This window comes from Fundulus heteroclitus, chromosome 3 (genome assembly GCF_011125445.2).
Source record: "Fundulus heteroclitus isolate FHET01 chromosome 3, MU-UCD_Fhet_4.1, whole genome shotgun sequence".
In the NCBI taxonomy this organism is placed as follows: Eukaryota; Metazoa; Chordata; class Actinopteri; order Cyprinodontiformes; family Fundulidae; genus Fundulus; species Fundulus heteroclitus.
In genome coordinates this window covers 17,851,567-17,875,027 of record NC_046363.1, presented here as the reverse complement: position 1 = coordinate 17,875,027, position 23,461 = coordinate 17,851,567, and the positions used below count along the sequence as shown (strand labels likewise).

Sequence of the window (23,461 nt, the reverse complement as noted above, 5' to 3'; positions counted from 1 at the left end):
AGAAAAAATAAGATCCCTCTTGTTGATTTCATCAGAACTCTTGCTGCTCCATTTTAGGTCATATGAAGCCTTTTTACTGCATTTTGTGGACTTCCTGATAGTAAAGAAATACAATCGTTCAGCTTTGAAGTAACAAATGCATGGTCTAGTTTTTCAGCATCACTCCTGGACAAAATATTTTTAATTTTGGCAATATTCCATAGGTGAAAAAAGGAAACCCTAGAAATGTGGTTAATGTGGGATTTAAATGACATGTCTTGGTCAAATATGACACCACTCGGTTAATTGTAACACCCCTTTAATGTCTAACTTTAACGCATATTCAGGGTAGAAAGCGAGACACAGTTTGCTAGATTAAACCCATGACCCAATAATGTAGATTTATTGTCACACAGTGCTGGAGCGGTCCATGTTTGACCCACAAATGGGTCAGCAAAACAGCCTGTAGTGATAAGCAGTTGATAAGAGTCAAATAAGAACACATAAATTATCTACTAACTCAGATTTCTTACTACTGTTACATTTCGCTGTCACATTTTTTTTTTTTTTACAGTAAAACAGCCTCCTTCTCCTTCCCAGGAACACAGTGTCTTTATGATGTGAATGAATGACATTTTTAAACTAGTCTGTCAGCCCTGAGGAACAACAGTCTTTTTACAAACTGATCAGGCAGATAAGTCCTGTCTTTTCACAACATGCCTCAAACACTGTCACAAACAATCTTGGAGAGGGGCTGGTAAAAAAACTGACTACTTTCAAGACAGTGGGGGCAAAGTGTGTTAAGCACATATATATCATCTGCTAATGCCTGTGCTAATTCAGCCTTCATACCTATGTTGCATTTTACAGTCAGATCTTGTTACTTTACAGTAAAGGATGCTCCTTCTACCTCCAAGGACCACAGTACTGTTATGACTTAAATATAGGGCAATATTTAATCAGCCCTGAGGGACAACAAATCAGGCAGATAGGACCTTTCCTGCCCCAACATGCCTCACAGATTGTCACAAAACGTATGAGAAGAAATATAGCCTGGTAAAAACGCACCGCTTTAAAAGTGGGAGGTGAACACGTGTGTTAAGACAGTTTACTTCTTGTACATTAGAAAGCAATTTGGGTATAAAATAAAGGTGGAGCTGCATATAAAGCATTTAAGCCCACCTGGGTGTTTAGCATCATTAGAATAAATATTATTATTTGTACAAGATAGACTATAAAACCCAACCATAAAAAGCAAAAGTAATAATGCCAGTAATAAACTAGGCTCTATAGGAGATAAGCTAAAATAATGTTTTTACCTTTAGAAAAACAGATAAATCACAAAAAAGTAATTGTTGATCACATTTGAACCGAACATTAAATCTGTAGTCATGCAAAGATTTTTAAAATATTCCCTTTTGTTGTGGCGAAAAATAACACAGCAGCCCTCATACTCTATCCTATCTTTCCACACATCAAAACAATTCGTTTGATGTATTAGATTATCTTTTACTTTCCCTGAATAAAAACAAAAACAAGCATTTAAACGACTCGGAAACAAAGTGAGAATGCTACAAAAGAAGAAGAAATTTTGCAATCGTAGAAATGATCCTCAGACAAGCAGGGTTAGAACACATAAAAAGTGTGAGGGGAAAAATTGTAGTAGGCTAAAGGCTTTAATTATTTATTTCATTTAAATTATTCAAACATGAATACAAATAAACACATATATTGGACTTTTAGAAATGTAATAGTATAATAATTAAAATCTTCTCTATAACCAACATCTATTTCCCCATGGATTTATTAAATAAGAAAAGGAAGCTTTTAAATGTTACACAGCATGGTTATAGGTTCAATAGCCCACGGTGACAGCACATGTTAAAGTTCAGTTTTCTGTGCAAAAGTCCTAAACTTTGTATAATAAGGCAAAAAACTGTCTAAAAAGATTAAAAACTATACAAACACTGTGTAAAGAGAAAAGGTGGTACAGTTTACACTGACATAATCTAGGAAGGCCTATAGAGCGTACAAAACACATTGGTGTTGGTCCCAGTATAGATTACTGTTGGCTATTATAATTAGACATTACCTTGGTTTGTCCTAAAGAGGAGGAGGTCTAAAGGGTATAGGTCAACCCCAACTTCTCAGGGTCTCCACATTCTTTCACTGATGTATACAGCTGAATGGCTACAATTATAGTATAGGCAGCACAGGCTATATTCAGATGTTAAAGTTTTTACGACGCTGAAGTTACCGTCTGACTCGGCATCCGACCGGGCTATTTTACTGCATTTAACGAATCCCGGCTACCTTTGATCTGCTCCAGTTAGAAAGCTGAAAGCTTCGACTGGTCAGACTTGAACTGGATTGTTTCACACTTTTGTGTTTGCGGAAACTCCCAAGCATGCATCTTTAAAATGAATTTATGGTGTCCTACTTGAAATTTCCATATAGCCTAGACAGCTCAAACATGTATTCACTGATAACTTTTTGTTATTAGTGAATGTTTTCTTAAACCTTTTTAAAGAAGAGCAATTTTTTAGCACTTTACACCGCATCCAGCTATATGACTACATTACCTAGACAGTTAAGCATGGACAGACCTATTCTACTCTAAGGACAGACTCTACAAAAAATAGGTTGTGATCTTTCAAACACTAACCTTTGAACGTTTTCATGGTTCAAAATCACCTTACATGGAGGCCAGCTTGTAAACTAGATCAAAAAGACAGAGCAAGGAAGGACAGAAATACTGTGTTTAGACTGTGCTTTCTACAATCTGTCATCAGTGTACAATAATTGTAGGTCTGAGCTGTCTGGTGGTTTCACTTCATGAAGAACCTCGTGTAGGGTGGTCTCAATGCAATATTCAGGTCGAAAATCAAGCTTTTCTGTTTGGTTTTTACAGTGGAGCTCGCATATCAAAAAACTATGCTGTCTTGGTGGTGTAATTTAAATTTAAATTGGCTCTTCTTGGAGATTTCACAAATTGAGTTAATGAATCACAAGCTAAATGTAACCATTAATCTAACCAGGTATGTCCAAATTGTCCTATCTAGGTGGTGTAATTTTCAGGATGGTCATCCTGTAATGTGGTCTCCAGCAAAATAAACAGTATTAAAATAGCTCTATATATATATATATATATATATATATATATATATATATATATATATATATATATATATATATATATGTATATAAAACCCATCAGCAGTTTAGGGTTATTCTGGAAAAGTTTTAATTGCCTAGGTGCTGTGACTTTGAAGCTGGAGCCTAGGTATGGTGGTCCCTGGTCCAAAAGAAAAGTGTTGACATTTTTTTATGGGAAGTTTTTTTTTGTTTGTTTTCATAAATAGTAAAGTTTTTTTAAGTAAATTACTAACTATGTCTAATATAATTTATCTTTAGGGTACAATGGTTACATCCTGGTGTGAGCTGTTGGTGTGTCATGATTTTCAAACTGAGATCTAGATATCTAGAAAACAAGCCTTAAAAACAACTTTTTAAATATAATTTGTTACAAATTGAATAACAGTTTAACCAATAAGAAAATATGTTTTATGCAATCAATATTTTGTGTAAAATAATTACTTCAAAAGTATGAGCTGTCTGGGAATGGAGGACTGAAACAGAAGAACTGAGACTGACAGAATTAAAAATAAAAGCAGAAATACACGAACGGCACAATGAATAAACCAAGACATTTAACATTTATCAATTGACTTTAAGAATGAGAACTTTTTTTTATTTATTTTCTTTGTTTAAAAAAATCCAATTTATCATCTTTACCACATTTTATAATTTAACTGACCTTGAATTTTTTTTCCTGTTTATTTACAACATACTATTTATTTAAGCAAATGATTTCAGTTTTGCTGTTTTTTTTCTTCTTCATGTTTTCCTTTTGAATTCAGACACATTTGTCTCTTTATGTGTATGGCATTACATTTGTGTCACTAACCTAAGCGAGCAGTAAGACTGGTGTAAATCACACACAAGCTCTCTCCATGCATGCTTGGCATGTGCTCACCTCTACTACAACTAACCCTACTCTGCCTGCTCTGTGCTCATTTTCAGACCCGAAAACAACCAGCGACAGAGCCGAGCACGAACATGGAGCTTCCAGATCAGAGTTTGTCAGAGTTGAGCGCAGATCAGACATGTATTGAGTGAGAGTGTATACTATTTAAATATGCACGCCATACTATGCCACATAGTTTAGATGCTAAATGGAGGAAGTGGGCCTTCCTTATGATTGACCAATAGTAGAGGAGCTGACCCAATGAAGGACAGCCCACCTTTTTTGCATAATGAGGCAGAAAAAGATGAAGAAAAGTTTTTTAAAAAAGGAGAAAGGAAATCTAAAAAGAACAAATGGAAATAAAAAGCACGAGGGGGCAAGCTAAGAAAATTTAAGGGAAAATAAAAGACACAAATGCATCTAAAAGAAAATCAGAAAAATGTGCAAAGAAAATCAAATGCTCAGATAAATAATATGTTGGAAATATAGAAAATGTATGAAGGTCAACTAAATTATAGAAATGTAGTAAAAAACGAATATTTCAAACAAAGACATACTATGTTAATAATAATTATTAGCATGTTAGTTTATTCACTGGGCCTTTATATAGTTCTACTTTTATGTTTGTGTCTGTTTCAGTTGTTTTAGATGATGTACTTTTTAGGACGCACTCCATGTAATGTGGATCCACCCAAGACAAACTCTAAAGACTAAAATCGATGTTTTAGTTTTCACATATTGAATACAGATTTCACAACTAACAACCCAAATTTTATAGAACATGTCATAAGACTAGGATTGTTCTGTCCAAGTTTGGCCTGTCTAGGTAAGCATATTATAAAACTGCACCCCTTCTGAGGCGTTCTTGGCTCAAATGAGCCTTAAAATTGCTCTTTCATGAGATTTCATGAATTTCAAATAATCTAGGTCAAGTTTGACCATTGTTAGTGTTTAGCTTTCTAACTGCAGAGGGGTTTGGGTCAAAGGTAGTCGTTAAACGCAGCGGAGTAGCCCTTTTGGTGTCGTGGGTTTCTCAGTTATCTGGGTCTCCTCTGCTCCATCCCGTTAGGCAGGAATCCTGCAATGATCGGCACCGGCCATATGAGAGCAGCAACACTCCACACGATGATCACCAGAGTCATAAAGCAAGCCACGAGCGTCGACTCGATGGGCTTCCTGTTCAGCCTCCAACTTTTGTCCCCCTTCAGCTCGTCCAGGCTGAAATCAACGCAGCAGAAGGCCACCTGATCCCCGCTCTGCTGTCCCCTCGACCTGCCCTGGCCGAAGCGGCGGTACCGGGACATCCCGCAACCCACGCACAGCCTCATCTCCTGCTGACCCCCGGTCACCCCGAGGTGCTCGATCACCACGGGGGAGATGGCCCGGTTGAAGGAGGCGGAGAAGAACGCCCTGCCGTGGTTGTTGGTGGTGTAGACCAGCACGTCACACTGGAAGCCGAAGCCGCTGTCCCAGCGGGCCACCAGCGAGGTGGGCAGCAGCCTGTGGACCGTCACGTTGCACTGGGACTGCGATGGAGCGAGGCTCTGCAGCGGGGAGGCTTCGGGCGGGGCGTCGCTCTCCTCCACGGACCTCTTGGAGAAGCGCACGTCCACCTCCAGGTTGGCCAGGAACCTGTTGGAGGAGTTGATGGGCGGCAGGAGGAGGTCCTCGTCGCTCCAGCCTCGGCATGGCGAGAGAAGTGCGGCCACCGCGGTCAGAGCCAGCAGGAGAGTCGGCGAGATGTTCAACATGGCACAAGGCGCGTTTCTCCGGCTCGCATGGTGCTTCGAAGAACCTCAGACGGCAGGCAGGATGGGAAGTGCGCAGAAACGCCAGTCGCTTGTGACTTCTTCTTCTTCTTCTTTTTCTTTTTTTTTAAATAAATGCAGCTCCCGGTGGAGAAATGCATTCACAATGAATACGTCCAGCCATGTATGCGCACATCCTTCCTCCCTGCACAGATCTTCCTCCTGTCTTGCTCTCCAAGCGCAGGGGCTGATCAGGAGTTGAAAGCTCCGTGCGCTCTGAGCTTGGCTCTGTCACTTCAGGTGTGAGCGCCGAGCACCAAAACACAGGAGACTGGTGTGGAGAGAGCCCCTTAGTGCGCAGGGACAGCAGAGGCAGCGCAGCACCCTCTGTCCGCTTAATGATGCTGACCTGCTTTCAGAAACTTCCTCGCTGAAGAAGAACCTAATTCCTAATAGACAATGCAATTCATCACAGTCTGCTGTCACTGGCTACGGAACTGTTGCTCCACATTGGCCAGTTTATCAGCTAAAGCAGGCTTTTTATAAGGTTGGGGAAATAAGCAAGGGGAAGTCCTACTTTAAAGTCCATCTGTGCACCATTTTGCCTTCCAATTGTCCATTCTAACCCTGAATTATAAATGTGTTCATAGCCTTAAACTTTTCAGCATTTGGTCAATTTACAATACAATTCAATTCAGATTTTATATATATATATATATATATATATATATATAGCGCTAGCTCATGACTCATGTCAACTCAAGGAACTTTACAAAGTCAAATTCAATTAAATCAAACAGACAGATTGGTCAAAAGTGTCCTATCTAGGGAAACCCAGTAGATTGCATCAAGTCTTGACAAGCAGCATTCACTCCTCCTGAAAGAGCGCCACAGGGGACAGTTGTCCGCATTGTTGATGGCTTTGCAACAATCCCTACTACTAAGCATGCATGAAACGACAGTGGAGAGAAAAACTCCCCTGTAACTGGAAGGAAAAACCTCCAGCAGAACCAGGCTCATTGTGAATGGTCATCTGCCTCGACTGCACGACAGAGCAGAGACACAAAAAAGCACACACTGATCCTGGAATCCTTTCTAGAATATATGAGTATGGCAGATTATCTGCCTCCTCTGGATGGTATCACAGTTAACAGAACAACAGACCAAGTGTACCTACTATCAAGAGAAAAAATCCCAGAGGGAACATAAAGTTAAAAGTTGAAATAACAAATAATGCAAAATTTGGGAACAGTGGAACTCAGATCTCATTATATATATATATATATATATATATATATATATATATATATATATATATATATATAAATGTGTGTGTGTGTGTGTACTAGCTATGAGAACATCCACAGTGAAAGTGTGACAGCAGAGACCACCACAGAGAAGGCTCACAAATGGGACTCTATATTTACTTAATGGGTGACTTCTGAACACCATGTGTCACACTGGTTTTTAGTCTGAGGTCACAGAGAAAAGAGGGCTAAAAGCCATAATTTCGCTCCAACATCACATTCATGCGCTATATTATGTTGGTCTATTATATAAACTTCTTATACAATACATTGTTTGCTCCAACATATTTTATTTCAATGGTGTAAAAAGACATCATATCGTAGTCTCAAAATGTTCAACACTGTGAATACTTTTTCAGAGCACTTTAATTGCATAATAAAGGTGACAAAGATGATGGAAATGATGGATTCCCGGGTGACTTTTAGGATAAGGTCACACCAATGAATGTGCCTGGTGTTTCATTTGAGTAATTGCTCTAAAGCATAAGAAGATAATCCATGAGCCATGCAGAGAAGATTAACCTCTGGACCTTTATTTATTCAAAACAGATTCAGCTAGCTGAGCTTCAGCTTTAGCCACAGTGGACAGGGCTTCACTGGAACCTCAGCGATTCAAAGGTCTCAAAGGTCTCCCTCAGAAACCCCTAGTTTCTGAAACTAACTGCAGTCATCTCATCCCTGGGATGTCAGCTGAAACACTTATCAACCATCTTTGTACAAGAGCAGTAGAAGACAAGGGAGAAATGAGTCCAGATTTTGTTAAATCTACCTAAAAATAGAGATTTAGCCACTACTAATGTATTGGAAAGGACAGAAATGAATCAGTGTAGTTTAAGCTTTTCATCAAATTGCACATCTCCACATCTGGCAGAACATTACTCGCTACAGTAGAAACATTTTTCTTGGTAGCAACTAGTTACCAATGTTAAAGTAACCTCCTGATTTACACATTGAAGCACTTTAATAATTATCTCTATATCACTGACTGACTGCAAAAGTCAGTGGATGGATCTTAAACAACCTCATAAGTCTTTGTCTTACTTTTGAAGGAATGGAGTTTAGGCTAGAGTTTGCAATGGCCCCTTTTCTGTATTCCTGCAGAAGCCAGCTGTGCTGCAGTGCTAGCATTAGCTTATAACAAGGGAGACTCAGTGTGATTTTTGCTAACTCTTTTATTTCTGTCACTGTCTACATCACTGCTACAGCTGACAACAGTTTAGTTAGCATCTCTGCAAGTTTAAAAATACTTTAGGATCTTCAGTCCTTGCCTGTTACGGTCCTACAGCTTAAAACAATTGTGTCAGCATCTTTCAAAGTGAAAAGGTTTCTAAAGCTTTTAGGTATGGAGACTGAGACGATCAAGATGGAAGACTGATTTTTTTATTGGGTGAACTATTTTTGACAATTTGACAACATATCATAGATAACTATCCTTGTGAAAGACCAAGTGACAAATCATTTTCAGTTTTCTTAATGCATGAGCTAGGATCTGTAACCAGGTACCCGGAGCCTTTTAGGAGCGAAACAGGCCCACAGTATCACAGATCCTCCAGCATACTTACAGTAACAGTGCTTTCATCCAAATATTGGTACTTGTTTAACACTTGACTTGTGGGGGAGTTTGTTGCCCAAAACCCCAATCTAAGTCTTATCTGTCCACAAAGGGTTCAAGTACAACTTCCAGCACCGTTTAGCAAAATCCAAATGTTTCTATGGGATGCTAAAGACAGAATAGGCTTTTTCCTGGCATGCCTCCCAAATAACCAAATGCTATGGACAACTTCTTATGGCTGTTATGGAAACTTAGTGACCTCAAAATGATGCTCTTTGTGCCCTTCTCTTTATACCTCCTGTCTGTGCTGGCCAGATATCCATGGATCCTCGTCCAGTCTTGACTCTCTAAGCTCCAACTGAAATTATTTAAACACTGCAGATGTGCTGAAGTTTACGAGAGCAGCTATTTATGAAAATCATCACACATCGGTCTAACTGGAATAACATTTTTTCTTGTCTTTCTCATCTTTAAGAGGGGCTTAGAGGAACTGTCCACCACGTCATGTCATATCCATATAAACAGAGAACAGAAAGTCATGAATTACTAATTAAAAGTTTGCAAACCCTCTGGTAAACGTATAGTACTCTAGCATATAGTAAATTACAAAACTGAATCAGTTACATGTGTTTTACAGCAACTGGTAAGGGTGCCTCTGGGAATTTTAAACAAATCAGTTAATGCTTAAAATAATACTTTTCCACCCTGATTAAATGCACTTTTTCAGCGTGAAATGATGATACTGGCAACAGAAAGATTTTTTTTAATTTATGCTTTTAATTATGTTTATTGCTAATATTTTTGTAGGCCTTGAAATGTAGGTGACCTGAAAAGACTGTACTCGTAATCTCGTTTTTAATCTGCTATATGGCACAAATGTGAGAGCCATATGTTTTTCTGCAGTTATTTTTAAAAACTATTTTTCATATGCTTAGTTTTTATGTTTTTCTAACGTTCTCACCTGCCGCTTTCAAAAACCAAAGCCATCAGTTCATAATCTCTTGTGTGTTCACCTGCTCTCCGCCCTACAAGCTTTGTTTGTGCCGGTGCTTGTCTCCATCCGGCACATTGTGCACTGAGGGGAAGCCAGACACATCAATAAACATGTGACTTTGCAGCAGCAGCTTTTTTTTATCACCTGGTTGCTCCATGGGGTAGCTAAACCATTTGGATGTTTGGTTGAACACATGGTCAGTTTTGGCATGGAAGGTTTTTCAACTGGATTTAGTTTAAAATTAATTCAAAGTACAGGAGATATTGTGTACATTACAAAATTTGTATATTCAACATAATTTTTTTGATCGTTTCTATTATAAACAATTCAATAAAAACAATTAAAAGCAATCACACTCCCTCGTACACTCTCATTACAAATCTATCACCACTTTAAGTTTTTCATTTTATTTTATCTGCCATATTTTCTCCTGAATGTATGTTTTAAAGCTTTCATTCTGGAAAAATAAGTATGTTTTTCACAGTAAGCTCCTCCTAAAAACTTATATATAATGCATCAGAAACTATTACGAGATATTGACAGAACTGGGTCATTGACCAGGAGCTAAATCGTGATGAATTATGCTGTTTCATCTTTTGCAGACTAGGGAATTTAAATGCTACTTGGACGAATTGTTCCCTTTTGTGCCGCTTAAATCGCGTAATTTGCTCCAGAGTCCTGCCTCTTTGTATTTGATGTAAGTGCCCTCTGAGGGTAAAGATGCTCTCGCCTCAATTTGCACCTGAAAGACCTTGTCTTCTTCTCCCAGTTTAATTATGACAACATATTCAGCCTCCCTTTTTGCTTTAAAACAATTACCCAGTTGTTTGGTTCTCTTTCTGCAAATTCAGATGTCTGTCTGTTTTTCTGAAACACGCCCACACATCCTCCGAATGTGGGTCCCTCTGCATCAGATATGCTCCAGACAATGTACTGGCGAACAGAGGAGGGATATGTAAATGACTTCCTTGCTCATTAATTATGCTATAAAAATGTAAATTGCTTTGGTGACAAAAATGCAAATGAAGTAAGATAAAAGTCTCCCCTGCTGAAGGAAAGTGTATGAAAGATTCATTTTTAAAAAAAAATGTGTCTCTCTATTCAGGAGAGCAGGAGCCGGGTGTGCAGCAGCTCCTCCTTGGCCTTCATCAGCTCTACATTTCACCAGATGCTGTTGCTGTGACCCATCAGCTCTAACGCACAACTTGCCTAATTAGAGGTTGAGGATTGGGTTCTTGCGTTTTGAGAATAGGAGAGTTAAATCTGCTGTTTTACATCCGAGTCCAGTGGATCGGTCGCCTCCAGAGGTCCTGTCACGCTGTGAGGCACTGAGAATTTACCGCCAACGCAATGAAGTGTTGGCTTCTTTGCTTCCAATAACAAGGGAGTGCATTTGTATAATTAGTAGTGTAGAAAATAAAGCGATCAAAAAGTAATCAGAAATCAATTTCTGAAATCTTTTTCACAGCAGAAACACTGGCAGAGGTTGTTCATTCTTCCAAAAGGTTATGCACAGAGTTATCTTATCTTAAAAGCCAAAGCTGACAGAGAGAATAATGATAAGTTTAGGATGTGTGATTTTATAGGCCACGCTCTTGAAGGATTTATGTCTAATGTCTGCAGAAGTCTCCATCCTTAATTTATAAGGGCACTTCTTGTTTCACATGCAAGGCTGATATTTTAAAATCAGGGCTCAAGCTGATCAAGCTGACTGAGATTAATGGTTTTAAATATTTTCACTTTAAAGGCAGGAAAGTTAAAAATAAACAAGCAATTACTGTGTTACAGTAACTGCTGTATTGTATGCAGCTTTAAATGTTTAAAAATGATGCCATTGACATGCCCCAGCAACCTCTATGTTACTGTTGTGTTACACACTGTGCTAGATAAAATCTTTATTAAGGGGTTGTAACATTCCTCTTCTTCGTTCTCACTTGGTCATTGAAACTATCCCACTCCTTTTCAAAATTTCATACCCCTGGCACATTCAAATATAAATTATTTTAATGTATTCTCGTTCAACCAAAAGCTTTGTGTCTGACAGAAAAGGAGATAAAAGACTTTGAAAAGTTCATAAAACAATGTAAAATATATTTCAGTTTTGAAAAAAGAATGATCTTATTTTCATTTACAATTTACTAGAATATGGTATGTTCAATATACTGTAACTGATGTTCTTCACAATGATCAATGGAAAAATCCAATCTCCACTATTATTAAAAAAAATCATCTAATCTCCACCAGATAGAAGTCAGGACTCTCGCTAGGCCACCACAGAATGTTAATACGACATCCTTTAAAAAAAACATAAAACAAAAAAAATGATGGTAAAATTAAATGATTACTTTTAAACTTGATTTGACAGGATATAAATAATTTGGGTCTTATCCATATATAAACCAAAGGCATGGGCAAGATTGAACACATAATTAGAGTTACAGTGTAAGGCGGGTTATAGCCAGGGGGAAATATATGTTTTATTATAAATAGGTGTATGTACAGGTGTCTCTTAAAAAAGTCCTGTATAGATGTATAAAAGTGGGCACGCTGGTGGTGCAGGGGAAGAGCATGCAGCCCATGTTTCAATATCTACCCAAGTTGCAGTATGACTTCAACTGAGAAAACAAACAAAAAACAAGGGGTTCATATACTTTGCAATCCACTGCAATAAAACAAACCACTAATTCGATTTTAAGGGGAAGAGGAGCATAAGAATATACATATTTTATTGCAAGAACTGCATTCAGAGATTAAAATGAGTACCATGAGTGGCTGATGATACTATTTAAAATTTACATTAATTTGTTTTATTGTGATTTGGCATAAACTTTTCAAGCATTTCAGAATCTTATTGTCTGTCAAACAAGTTTCAAGACCCATGGTGAAATATCCAGGTCCAGCGATTTTTAGGTTTCACTCTAATCACTATTAAACAAACCAAAGGTCATGGAGGGCCTGAGGGTTGTAGCAGCAAATGTGCAGTTTTCTCTGCAAGCTTTTCCGCTACAGAGATTTGATTTTTAATCCCAGATCCCAGAGGTGCAGCTGCGCTAGATGAAAGATCAGGATAAATCGCGACGCTGCCACAGAGATCCACCCAGATTGAGATGTTGTTCGCAGCCGCAAAGCTCCTCATCTCCTTTGTACAATCATGTTTCTCTCTGAGCGATCGGCCCCCATGAGCGCAGATAAGTGAGGGGCGCGAGAGCCTGACGATGTGAAACAGGCCCTGGAAATAAAATCACACTTATCACGCTCCCTGAAACACGGTCAACAGCAGGCAGAGACCCATCACCACCCCCCCCTATCCCCTACCTCAGCTGAGAGGGTGTGAGATTGCTTTGCTTCCTGGGCCTATAGCCTCGGTCAGGCAGATACACGTATCAGGCTCTGGGTCATGAGAGGTCATTCTCGGACAGGTAGCGACAAGTCCGCCATCACCGAAAACATTGCTGCCCCTGCAGCTCTGGGAAGTTGTTTGTCATCTGCTGCTCTGCTAGTGAAATGCAATTGGGAGAAGGGGGTGATTACCGTGGACTGTTTGTCATGTTGGGAATAAGAAGGCGTTTGCTATTAGAACAGAACAGTAATTGGTTGCTTTCAACAGTGATTTGGTGGAAAAACACAAGTAGGCCAGCGTGACGTTAGCACATTGTTGCATTCCAAAAAATAAATGCTGCTTTCTGATATAATCCAGACAAGAACGTTTTAGAAAAGTGCCTTGCTATTGCATCTAATTCCATTTATTAAAAAAAAATCAATAAAAAATTTCACGAGACAGAGGACTGCTGAGATAAAGCAGATTAATTCCATGTATGTCAAGCTATAAAATGCCTTAAGTCATTCAAACACCCCTCCCCCCCTCCCCTTGAGGACATTGAGCCTCCATCTGCTCCTGTTATATGATATGATTTTTCCTTAAATGTCATCTTGTTACAGCGTTATTCAGAAAAATAGATAAATACTGATATAAAGAAGCTGAGAGCAAGGTCTTTACAGTATGTAGTAAGGAAGGAAGTGTCAAATAATGTGGTAAAAAGACAAATATTTTGAACTTGATGCAAATTACTTATGTTTTGTTTTACTTAAATTATTCTGTCACTGTGTTATGGTAGTCTTGAATCTGCCTCTTTTTTAAGCACTGCTGTTTGTTTTTTGCTAAGCTAATTTAAGTATTTACCGTAGAAGATAATTATGCAGTTTTAACTTTAACTTTGACACTAAACTAATTTTTTATTGACATTGCGATCTTTGCTTCAGGTTTGGGCTTTCTTTTTAAAACCCCAAATAAAATGCCAAGCAATGTGTTGGCTCTTTATTTATCTCTGCAGAATACTCAAATGCAAATGCATGAAGGACTTGGTGGGATAGTAAGCTCTGTCCATTACTAAGGCATTATCTGCATGTTTCAAAGGAAGAAAAAAAAGGAAACTCCAAACAAACAGGATTCATCCTGGAGGCTTGTTTGCAGTGACATCAATGCTAGCCACCTTAAAAGATTTAGTGGTCCAAAACTGATTTGCTTTTTTAGATGACACAAAGTCCACTTCTTTGAAAGTGAACAACCAAATTTTTATTCCCTTGTAGCATTCTTCAGCTTGGACTACAACTATGCTCAGAGAAATAAAAATGGTGGATTCAAGAGACCAGGAAGCTGGAAGTCCATGACATTGTTTAGCAGTTCAGCAGCAAATACAGTGACTTAATGGTTAGAAAAGTAACAGAAAACCGTTGGCTTGAAAAATATAAGATAATTATAAGATAAGATAAGAATTCCTTTAGTGTCCCTCAATGAAGAAATTCGGGCGTGACAGTGGCAAACACACACAATTATTAGTGATGAGAAAAGAAAAATAATACAAGGAAAGAAAAGTAAACTGTCTAATCTGAAGTTACTTCAAAAGAAAACACCAAGAGTAAAATATAAGGGTCAATAAATAAATTGACCGAAGGAAAAACAAAGTTACTTGATAGTGGAAAAATAACTCCAGCCTATAGACCTAACACACAATAATAGAGTATGCGATATTTCCATATGTACAATTTCCATAGGTTACAAAGTGCATTATACAATATGCACTATGTATCATAGTCCAGCAGCATCCCAGCTGAGGCGTTTGCAAGTTATCTTAGCATTTGTGTACAGTGTAAACAATTAATGGCTGAGTCAGAGCCGGTGCAACGATATGCATGATGTAAACCGTTATCTTAGAACAATGTCAACAGTTAATGTCAACAGAGCCTGTGCAACAAATTGTATGATTTAAATAGATATTATCTCTGTTGGGAGCAGCTAAGATTATAAAGTCTGACAGCGGCGGGGAGGAACGATCGACGGAAGCGCTCCTTAGAGCATCTGGGATGTAGCAGTCTGTCACTGAAAGAGTTCTCCAGCTCTGAAACAGCTCCATGCATGGGGTTGGAGACATTGTCCATCAGTGATTTTTTTTACAGTCCTTCTGTCTCCCACCACCTGCAATGAGTCCAGAGGGCATCCCAGGACAGAACTGGCCCTCCTAATGAGCTTATCCAGCCGTTTCCTCTCGGCTGCAGTTAAGCTGCTGCTCCAACAAACCTAAATTTTCTGCACTCCTAGAGACTCAAAGTATACAACAAAATGAATTTAAGGGCTAAAAAGGTGGATTTTGCATGATGTGTCTCCTTTAAAATAGTTATTTGGGAATAACCGTCTACCCCCTAAAATGTTTGTGATGTTTATGTAATGGTGATGGTACTGAAACAGAAATTTCCCTCTGGGATTATTAAAGTATGTCTGATTCTGATTCTGAAAGGCAATTTTATGTCTGTTAAACTGCATATATTTAGTATTTTTCCAAGATTCATCTAAAAAAATTATATCTTTGTGACGGGTTGCTGATGATGAAGAACCAGTTTACGTAATATATGGTTCCTTGTGAAGTTATCTCTTCTGTGTAGCTACAACCCTAGCTCATCCCTTGACTTTATCTGTCCTAATGATACCCAAACGGTTGGGCTCTGCTCGATTTGTCCCAGAAACAGTCGCTCGCAAAAGCTGTAGGCGTTTCTACTTGTTGAGTAGTGATCAGAATAACTTCTCCAAGCAAATAGCAACATGCTCCCCTTTCTATGCATTAAACATTAAAGAAACATGCCTGCTGATACAAATTGGACAGTTGTGTAAGTCCCTCTGGTTTAAACCACCAGTAAATAAACACTTTACTTCTTCACTTTCAGATCACTTTACATGCACAGCATATATATCAAATGTATAAATTCTGTTTCCAAATCAGAATTCAGACTTCAGGTGGTGTCCTATCTGACTTTTCCCCCTTGGAACTTGGAAATTCAGACTTGTCATCACAAATAATGTGCACCCTAATAGGTCAGAGTAACAGTTTGTAAAAATAGAATTTTATTTGCTCATAATTCGAAAGAAAAGCATAGAAAACCTTTTAGAAAAGCCAAGAAAATAATTGCCAAACACAACAATTTAAAGAAACTGACAAGGAAATAGATATAAAGAAAAAATGTGTTTTGCATCTTGACTGAGATAATTTTACGAATAAAACTGTTAAATTAATATCCCTTAAAAACCTGGAATCGTCTTTTTTTTAAATAGAAACGCATTAAGCTTGGTACAAAAGCTAAATGAATGTCCTTTTAACAAGATGATCCTGCATGATTCCCCCTGATAGAAGCAGTGCAGAAGAGAGTATCAAATGAATCTCTGTATCTGCTGATTTGGGGTTATATGTGGTGGGTTAGCATCCCCTCTGTGTCAGAAACCCATTTCCTTTTCATTTCTCCTCTGTACCAATGTCCTGTTGTGCCTCAGGCGAAGACATCTTTTCGCTCTGATATACGACAGCAAGTCGGAGCAAAGTCTGGGGTTTAGCTCTCTGGCGTCAGGTGGAGGAACTTTCCTTCCCACTTGCTGTATAATGTCCCTTGTCGTCTCTCTTGCGATGGGTCTCATTTAACAGTTTCTGTCTGCATTTCAGATCAAAGGTAACGCAACCACAGGGAGTGCTTTTAGAAGAAACAGACAGATGAGACGTTAGCTTCCTATCATCTTCCTCCTTGCTCTCCTCTGCGTTGGGATGAAGATCAGAACACCGCTTAAAATTTGCTTTACGCTGAAAATTGCCAGAAAGATATTCTCTCCTGCTCTGAAACATCCTATAAAACACATGTTTGTACATTTACAGTGCAAATGATGATTGATGGAAATCTATCCAAACTAACCCCACCTTATGTGACAAAGTACTTGCCCCTTACCCCAATGACTGGTTCTGCCATCCGTGGCAGCAACAACTGCTATCAAGCAGTTCATTTAAAGTTGTGGATAAATATTGTTCCACTCTTCTTTGCAGAATTGTTGTAGGGTTTGACGGCCCGTTTACGGTCATGCCACATCATCTAAGTCAGCTTTAAGTTCAGACTTTAAAGATGCCGCTCAAAAGCTGATGTTTTGTCATTTTTGGCCTTTTCAGAGACGGATTTTCTGGTGTTCTTCTGCTACATAACCGATTCTCCTTCAGGGTTTTCTCCTAAAGAGCCAAATTCAAATGAGTTATCCATACCCTGGTGCAGTAAAGCGACCCTAGACCATCACATTACCACCACAATATTTGACTACGGGTATAATTTTCCCATAAGCTTTGAGGATCATCCAGATTTTTGGAGCGATATTAGCAAACTAATTTATGAGGTCTTTCAGCCTACTTCATGTTGTCTGACAGGTTCTAATTAAATGATTTATTGATTTATTGACAGCAATCAGGCCAGGATGGGGCTAGCGGATCTCACATAAAAAGATATGGTAAGCTACAGTTAATTCATGATTTGAAATGGGAGGGGCAATTACATTTTCATACAAGGACAAGGTGGTTGAAATTGTATTTTTCTTTCAACGGAACAAGTGATGATTTTTAAACTGATCCTGGATTTATTCAGGTTGATTTTGTCTGATATTAATTCATTTTTGATTACTTGAAACATATACGTGTAAGAAAAATCCCAAAATCATAAGATATTTGTAAGGGGGCAAACACTTTTTCCACAGCTCGCTATAGTTATGGCAGCATTCACTGTTATCTGCTTGGAGTCACTCTAAGACAGAATTTGCTTTATTTTCGGATGGAAAATAGCTCAAGCTCCTTCATGCATCTGCATATCATAAAAACTCTAAATATGCCTTCATTTGAAAACACTTAGGTGTTCCAGGTCGTAAAAAAAATCCCCACCAACTCGTCACTTTGACACTGGACTCATTAGTTCATTCCTCAGATGGAATATTTCATGTCTGAAACGTAAGTCCGCCACGAGCTGCTTTAATAATTAAGCATGCGTATAGTTTCTGTGGCTCATTTCCATTCCCAGACAGAATTATTTGGATTTCTGGAAATCGTATAGATATCAGACAGCTTTCCTACATAAATGTGGATGAACAGCTTCAGAATATCAATAAAAAGAAATTATGTCTGAAACATACAAACATCTCTGGAAGTATGAACCATTTTAGGTGATTTCTGTGAGGCTTTTGTTACAATTATATATAACAGCATTGATTCTTGTTCTGTTTTTATTATTTTCTCTGCGCTTCGTTTCTCTGTTGTCTCCTGAGCTCCCCTTATTGTCTTTCTCAAGCAAAGAAATAACAACAAAGACGCAGGAGAACAACATCAGGGTGTTTAATGCATTCAATCAAGCGTTGCAAAAATAAATAAATAAAAACCATAATAACAATAATAAAATGAGTGTTAACAGGTTATGTGCGTTCTGGTATTTTTAAAGAGAATGTATGACAAAAACATATTGATTAAAATACTGCATTTTGAGCAGTAGAAAACTGTGAGATGAGGCTACAAAAAGAAAATGGTAACGCTTCAAAAGACTTTCAGATTAAAAGTGAACAATCAAGTAATCACAAAATCAGAAAGAAATGTGTAGGAATTTCAGAGCAAATTATTCTTTTTAGGTTAGTTCTGTCTGAGGTAATATACTCTTTCATCAAGACAAACATCAGAAGAACACATGTAGAACAAACTAATGTCTCCAAAGAAAAAGAAGGTTTATGTTTTGATCATTTGATAGAACCAAACTACATAAAAGATTTTGAAATCAGAAAACAGCTAAAAAAACAAACAAAAAAAAAACGTATAATTAGTTACAAGGAACGTTCAGAGGTTTGAGGTCAGAGGTGTTTGGTTCGTCAGTGTAACCATACTAGCTTAAATACACAGCTGACTGCATAAAAGAACGACTAAAGAAGAGACGCTGTTTTAATGAGCCTATAACCTCACAAAAATTAGACACATGTAAAGCCATGGAGATGTTAACTTAGCAGACAGAGAGGGGAGAGAAGAATAAAACAACGAGATCAAACTAAATTGCCATCCTTTTACGTTTCAGTCTGGATGTCTGGAGATTGTCTTCTGCTCTGACACCGCTGCAATACATGCAAATATCCAATTATCTTTTTTTTTTTTTTTGTCTTTTAATATCTTGTGAATTCTGGTCTGCCAAAAGAAAACAAATGTCAATGTAAACCTCTTATGTATTCGCTGAAGGCTTTATGCTACTGGTTAAAAAAAGTAGTGGCTGCAAGGTAAGCTTTACTCTTCGCACATGTATTCCAGTCCACGTGCGCATTGATACGTGCACGCGCGCCACTGGGATAAAGTAAATAACGTGACATATTAAAAAAAATCGAAGTAACTTAAATTATATGCCTTGTGTGACTATGTGAAGTCTCATGGCCAAAAAAAGGAGAGAGAATGTGAGAGAAAAAGCAAAACAAAAAATTGTTGTTCACGCATCCTGTGTCAATAAAGATTAATCAAATCCAAGATGGCGGCGACCATGGTGCAGTCGTGAGGCAGATAAACAGGTCATTTGTGTAGGTTTTAAATGAAAAATATGACGTTCTGGACAACAATAGTTGGTTTTATATTTGTGTAACTATAACGCGGAAACGGAGAACTCTGAGATACGACAGTAAGTGTTTTAACCCATATATATTTACAACCATTTCCACCGCCTCGCTCTTTTTTAGTTTTTACACAGAGAGCAGACGATAGACTGAGAAGAAAACCCCTAAACAAAACGGACATTTCTGTGAAGTTACAAATAAATAAATACTGAGGTGAACTCGGTTAGCTTTGTCTAAGTGATAAAAGAGGAACAGCTGCTTGGCTGTGTGGAGAACCACGAAGAATATGGTAATGATAGCCTACATAAACAGTAAAAGGTAGTAGTTGCAGGAAAAAAAAACATGACTGACAAGCACCTGAGGCTCAAAACATGTACATAACGAGCTCAGAGTGTTTGCTATATGATTAAAATGTTAATGTGTCATAGAAGCTGTTTTGGTTCAATTTCTCTCTCCTCTGAGTGGATCTACACGACAAACCAAAGTGTTGATAGCCTTTCAGTAATTGCTCCCTCTGATTTACTAGAAAAATCTTTTAAACTATTTCAAATGCTATCTGCTGTTTGTGGGATTGCTAAACAAACTCATCCGACTGATTATTTTTCTTATTGTTCTCTGGCTTTTGTTATAAATCATAAACTTTGGACTTGAGAGAAAATTGTTGCTTTTATTTTAAGCAAAGCCAACATGTTCAGAACAGAAAGCACAGGTCAATAAAATGTATTAGTGATAAAATGAAGTACAGGTACAAAAAGGAATTTAATTACATTTTCTCAAGGCACTTTACAATGTCAAATTCAATCAAATAATCCAGACAGATTGGTCAAAAGTTTCCTATCTAAGTAAACCTAACTAATTGCAGAGTCTTGACAAGCAGCATTTACTCCTCCTGAAAGAGCGTAGAGCCACAGGGACAGCCGTCTGCATTGTCCATGGCTTTGCAACAATCCCTCATACTGAGCAAGCATGTAGTGACAGTGGAGAGGAAATCTCCACTTTAACAAGGAGAAAAACTTCCAGCAGAACCAGGCTCAGTGTGAGCAGCCATCTGCCATGACCATGGGCCTGCAACCTTTACAACCCGCAGAGCCATTTTGGCCCTCGTTCCAGCTAAACACATTTTGTCTAGAGCCACAAAAGTTACACGTCTCTTTGAAACAAGAGCTTGTTTTTATAGTCTACTATATTTGTATACTATACAGTATTTTATGTTTATGTTTAGTATTCATAAATTTGGATACTATACAGTATTTTTATGTTTTGGTTTAATACATTTTCTTCAATTGGACATTTGATTTTTATAGCAAATGGCATCAATATTATTTTTGCAACCTATTGACAAAAAGATACTTATAGTATCTTTTTGCTATAGTAAAATATAGTAATATATTCTACACATCATTAGTTTCTTTCTTTCTGGAAATGTTATGCATATATTGCAGAATTTTTGGGCTAAGTTTTTAAGAGCCAAAGCTGAAGGTGTAAAGAGTTACATGCGGCTCTGGAGCCACAGGTTGCAAACCCCTGGTCATGACCGACTGGAAGTTAGAGAAGAGGGAGCAGAGACACAAAAAAAAGCAGAGAAGCACACATTGACCAGGAATCATTTCTTTATTAGAAAGGGTAGAGGCAAATGATCTGCCCACCTGGATGCTGTCACAGTTAAACAAAACAGGAGGCTAGATGTACCTACTATGAAGAGAAAAAAACAAACAGTGAGAACATGAAGTTTAATGTTGAAATAGCAACAAATAATGCAATTAGGAGAACAATAGAAGAACTCAGTAGAGTGAGAAAAATAGACCTTGATGTCCTCCAGTAGCCTAAGCCTATAGCAGCATAACTATAGAGATAGCTCAGGGTAACATGAGCCACTCTAGTTATAAGCTTTGTCAAAAAGGAAAGTTTTAAGCTTAGTCTTAAAAGTAGACAGGGTGTCTGCCTCACAGACCAAAACTGGGAGTTGTTTCCACAGGAGAGGAGCCTGATAGCTAAAGGATCTGCCTCCCATTCTACTTTTAGAGACTCTAGGAACCACCAGCAGACCTGCAGTGTGAGAGCGAAGTGCTCTGTTAGGAATATACGGGGTAATCAGATCTCTGATATATGATGGAGCTTGATTATTAAGGGCTTGATATGTGAAGAAGAAGAATTTTAAATTTTATTCCTGATTTAACAGGAAGCCGAAGCTAAAACGGAAATATGACCTCTCTTGTGGATTTTTATCAGAATTCTTGCTGCAACATTTTGGATCAGCTGAAGGCTTCAAACTTCATTTTGTGGACTTCCTGATAGTAAAGAATTACAATAGTCCAGCCTTGAAGTAACAAATGCATGGACTAGTTTTTCAGCATCACCCCTAGACAGAATATTTATAATTTTGGCGATATTCTAGAGATGAAAAAAGGAAACTCCGGAAACCTGTTTAATATGGGATTTAAATGACATGTCTTGGTAAAAAAAAAAAAATTGTTTGTTTTTTTTACTTTATTACCAGAGGCCAATTTAATGCCATCAAGATTAAGGGATTGATTAAGAAGTTTGTTTTTTTTAGGGCTCAGATCCAAAGATTACAACTTCTGTCTTGTCAAAATTTAAAAGCAGAACATTTAAAGTCAGGTTTTGATGTCATCAAAACATGTCTGAAGTCTAAGTAATTGATTGGATTTATCAGGATTTATGGATGTATATAGCTGAGTTTTATCAGCATTACTGTGGAAATTAATACCAGGGAGAAAGTACACCTTAATAATAAAAACCTTTATTTAAAAATTGCATTTTGTTTTTACTTGGGTTGTCTTTGATTACTATTTACATTTATTTTAAAAGGAAAATCAGTAAGGTGGAAGCACTTTTTTTACACCAATGTAGAGCCTAACAGGAAAGTCCTCTTTAGTTTGCTTGGAAGAGATGATATTTTGCTGATATTTAAATTTCTCCATGAACTTCAAAAGAATTAAGAAGTAAGTATCAGAAGCAAATATTTTTTGGGAACATAGTGGAAAAGGGCTGGAAGATAAGCAGGGCTTTAATATATATTCCATAACATTTAGAATTAAAAAGTAAGCATATTTGTGGCATTGGTTGTTCATGGTATTTGGAAGAGTCCAAAACTTGTCATGAATCATTATGTGCGTTCATGCTTTAAGAATAGTCGTACATTTTCCATGAAAATGCAAAACAATTGTGGAAATTTTACTGAATATAGTTCTGGACATAGTTTCCCTTAATTTTAATAGATGTATGAAATAAATAAAAATATTTTTTCTTAAAAAACAAAATTCACACCAGGTCTGTGCTTGTTAAGTGGATTAAACACTTCATTAAGGAAATAATGAAGACAAAAATATGTTGGCTGCTGACGGGAACCCCTTAATGATCTGACCCCACCATGTAGTGACGAAGTGCCTCTGATAAAGCCTCGCCTCTGTCTGTTTGCGCCGGGTGGGGTGGAGGTGGGTATTGACAGAAGTTTTCAGTCCCCTTACTCAGGAGACTCCCGGATGGATGTGCCCAGTCACCATAGAAACATCATCCCTCGCTCCAGCCCACTCACTGAGCGATGCGCCCAGGCTCGAGAGCTCGGCTCTCCCAGCTGCAGTCCGTGGCTGCCGCGCTGTTTTTCTGTAATGCTGAGCTAATACTCCAGAGAGTTTTAGTGGGAGGAGAGAAAAAAAAAATTCCCGCAAGCAGGTGTTTGGAGGGCACTTTTTTTAATGCTCCTCTGGTTGAAAAAGCGGAGAGTTAACCTCTAGAGAGTCGTCCTCCCTTCAGGCTGGTCAGGTTTCCTTTAATCAACGTCAAGGCTTCTCGCATCCGAGTAAAAGAAACATCTGGGGTGGTAAAGTCTGAACAATACTGTTGCTAAAAGGAAGTTTAACCTTGTTTTTTTGAATGAACAATGTGGATTTGCTTGACTCAGAGCTCCCTTTTACTGT

General features: G+C 38.0%; 2 protein-coding genes across 4 annotated transcripts in view; one reads left to right on the top strand and one right to left on the bottom strand.

Annotated features, from left to right (window-relative positions):
• Nucleotides 1-23,461, top strand: part of lars2 (leucyl-tRNA synthetase 2, mitochondrial) — a 108,081-nt gene that overhangs the window by 10,199 nt on the left and 74,421 nt on the right. The window contains exon 1 of one of the 3 annotated variants that reach the window (XM_012852042.3): nucleotides 19,417-19,588. The exons of 1 other annotated variant lie outside the window; for it this stretch is intronic. The gene's annotated coding sequence lies outside the window, so the exon portion shown is untranslated. Of the gene's footprint in view, nucleotides 1-19,416; nucleotides 19,589-23,461 lie in introns of those variants that run through there. One more of the 3 variants, XM_036131292.1, reaches the window with a different exon arrangement.
• LOC118560349 (transmembrane protein 158) lies at nucleotides 3,172-5,757 on the bottom strand. Its single transcript, XM_036131308.1, has one exon. It carries the CDS (start codon nucleotides 5,755-5,757, stop codon nucleotides 5,044-5,046), a length of 714 nt encoding a protein of 237 aa, XP_035987201.1. The 3' UTR covers nucleotides 3,172-5,043.

Excerpts from the sequence above, each read along its gene's own strand:
- LOC118560349 (XM_036131308.1), bottom strand. The coding sequence starts at position 5,757 with ATGTTGAACATCTCGCCGACTCTCCTGCTGGCTCTGACCGCGGTGGCC.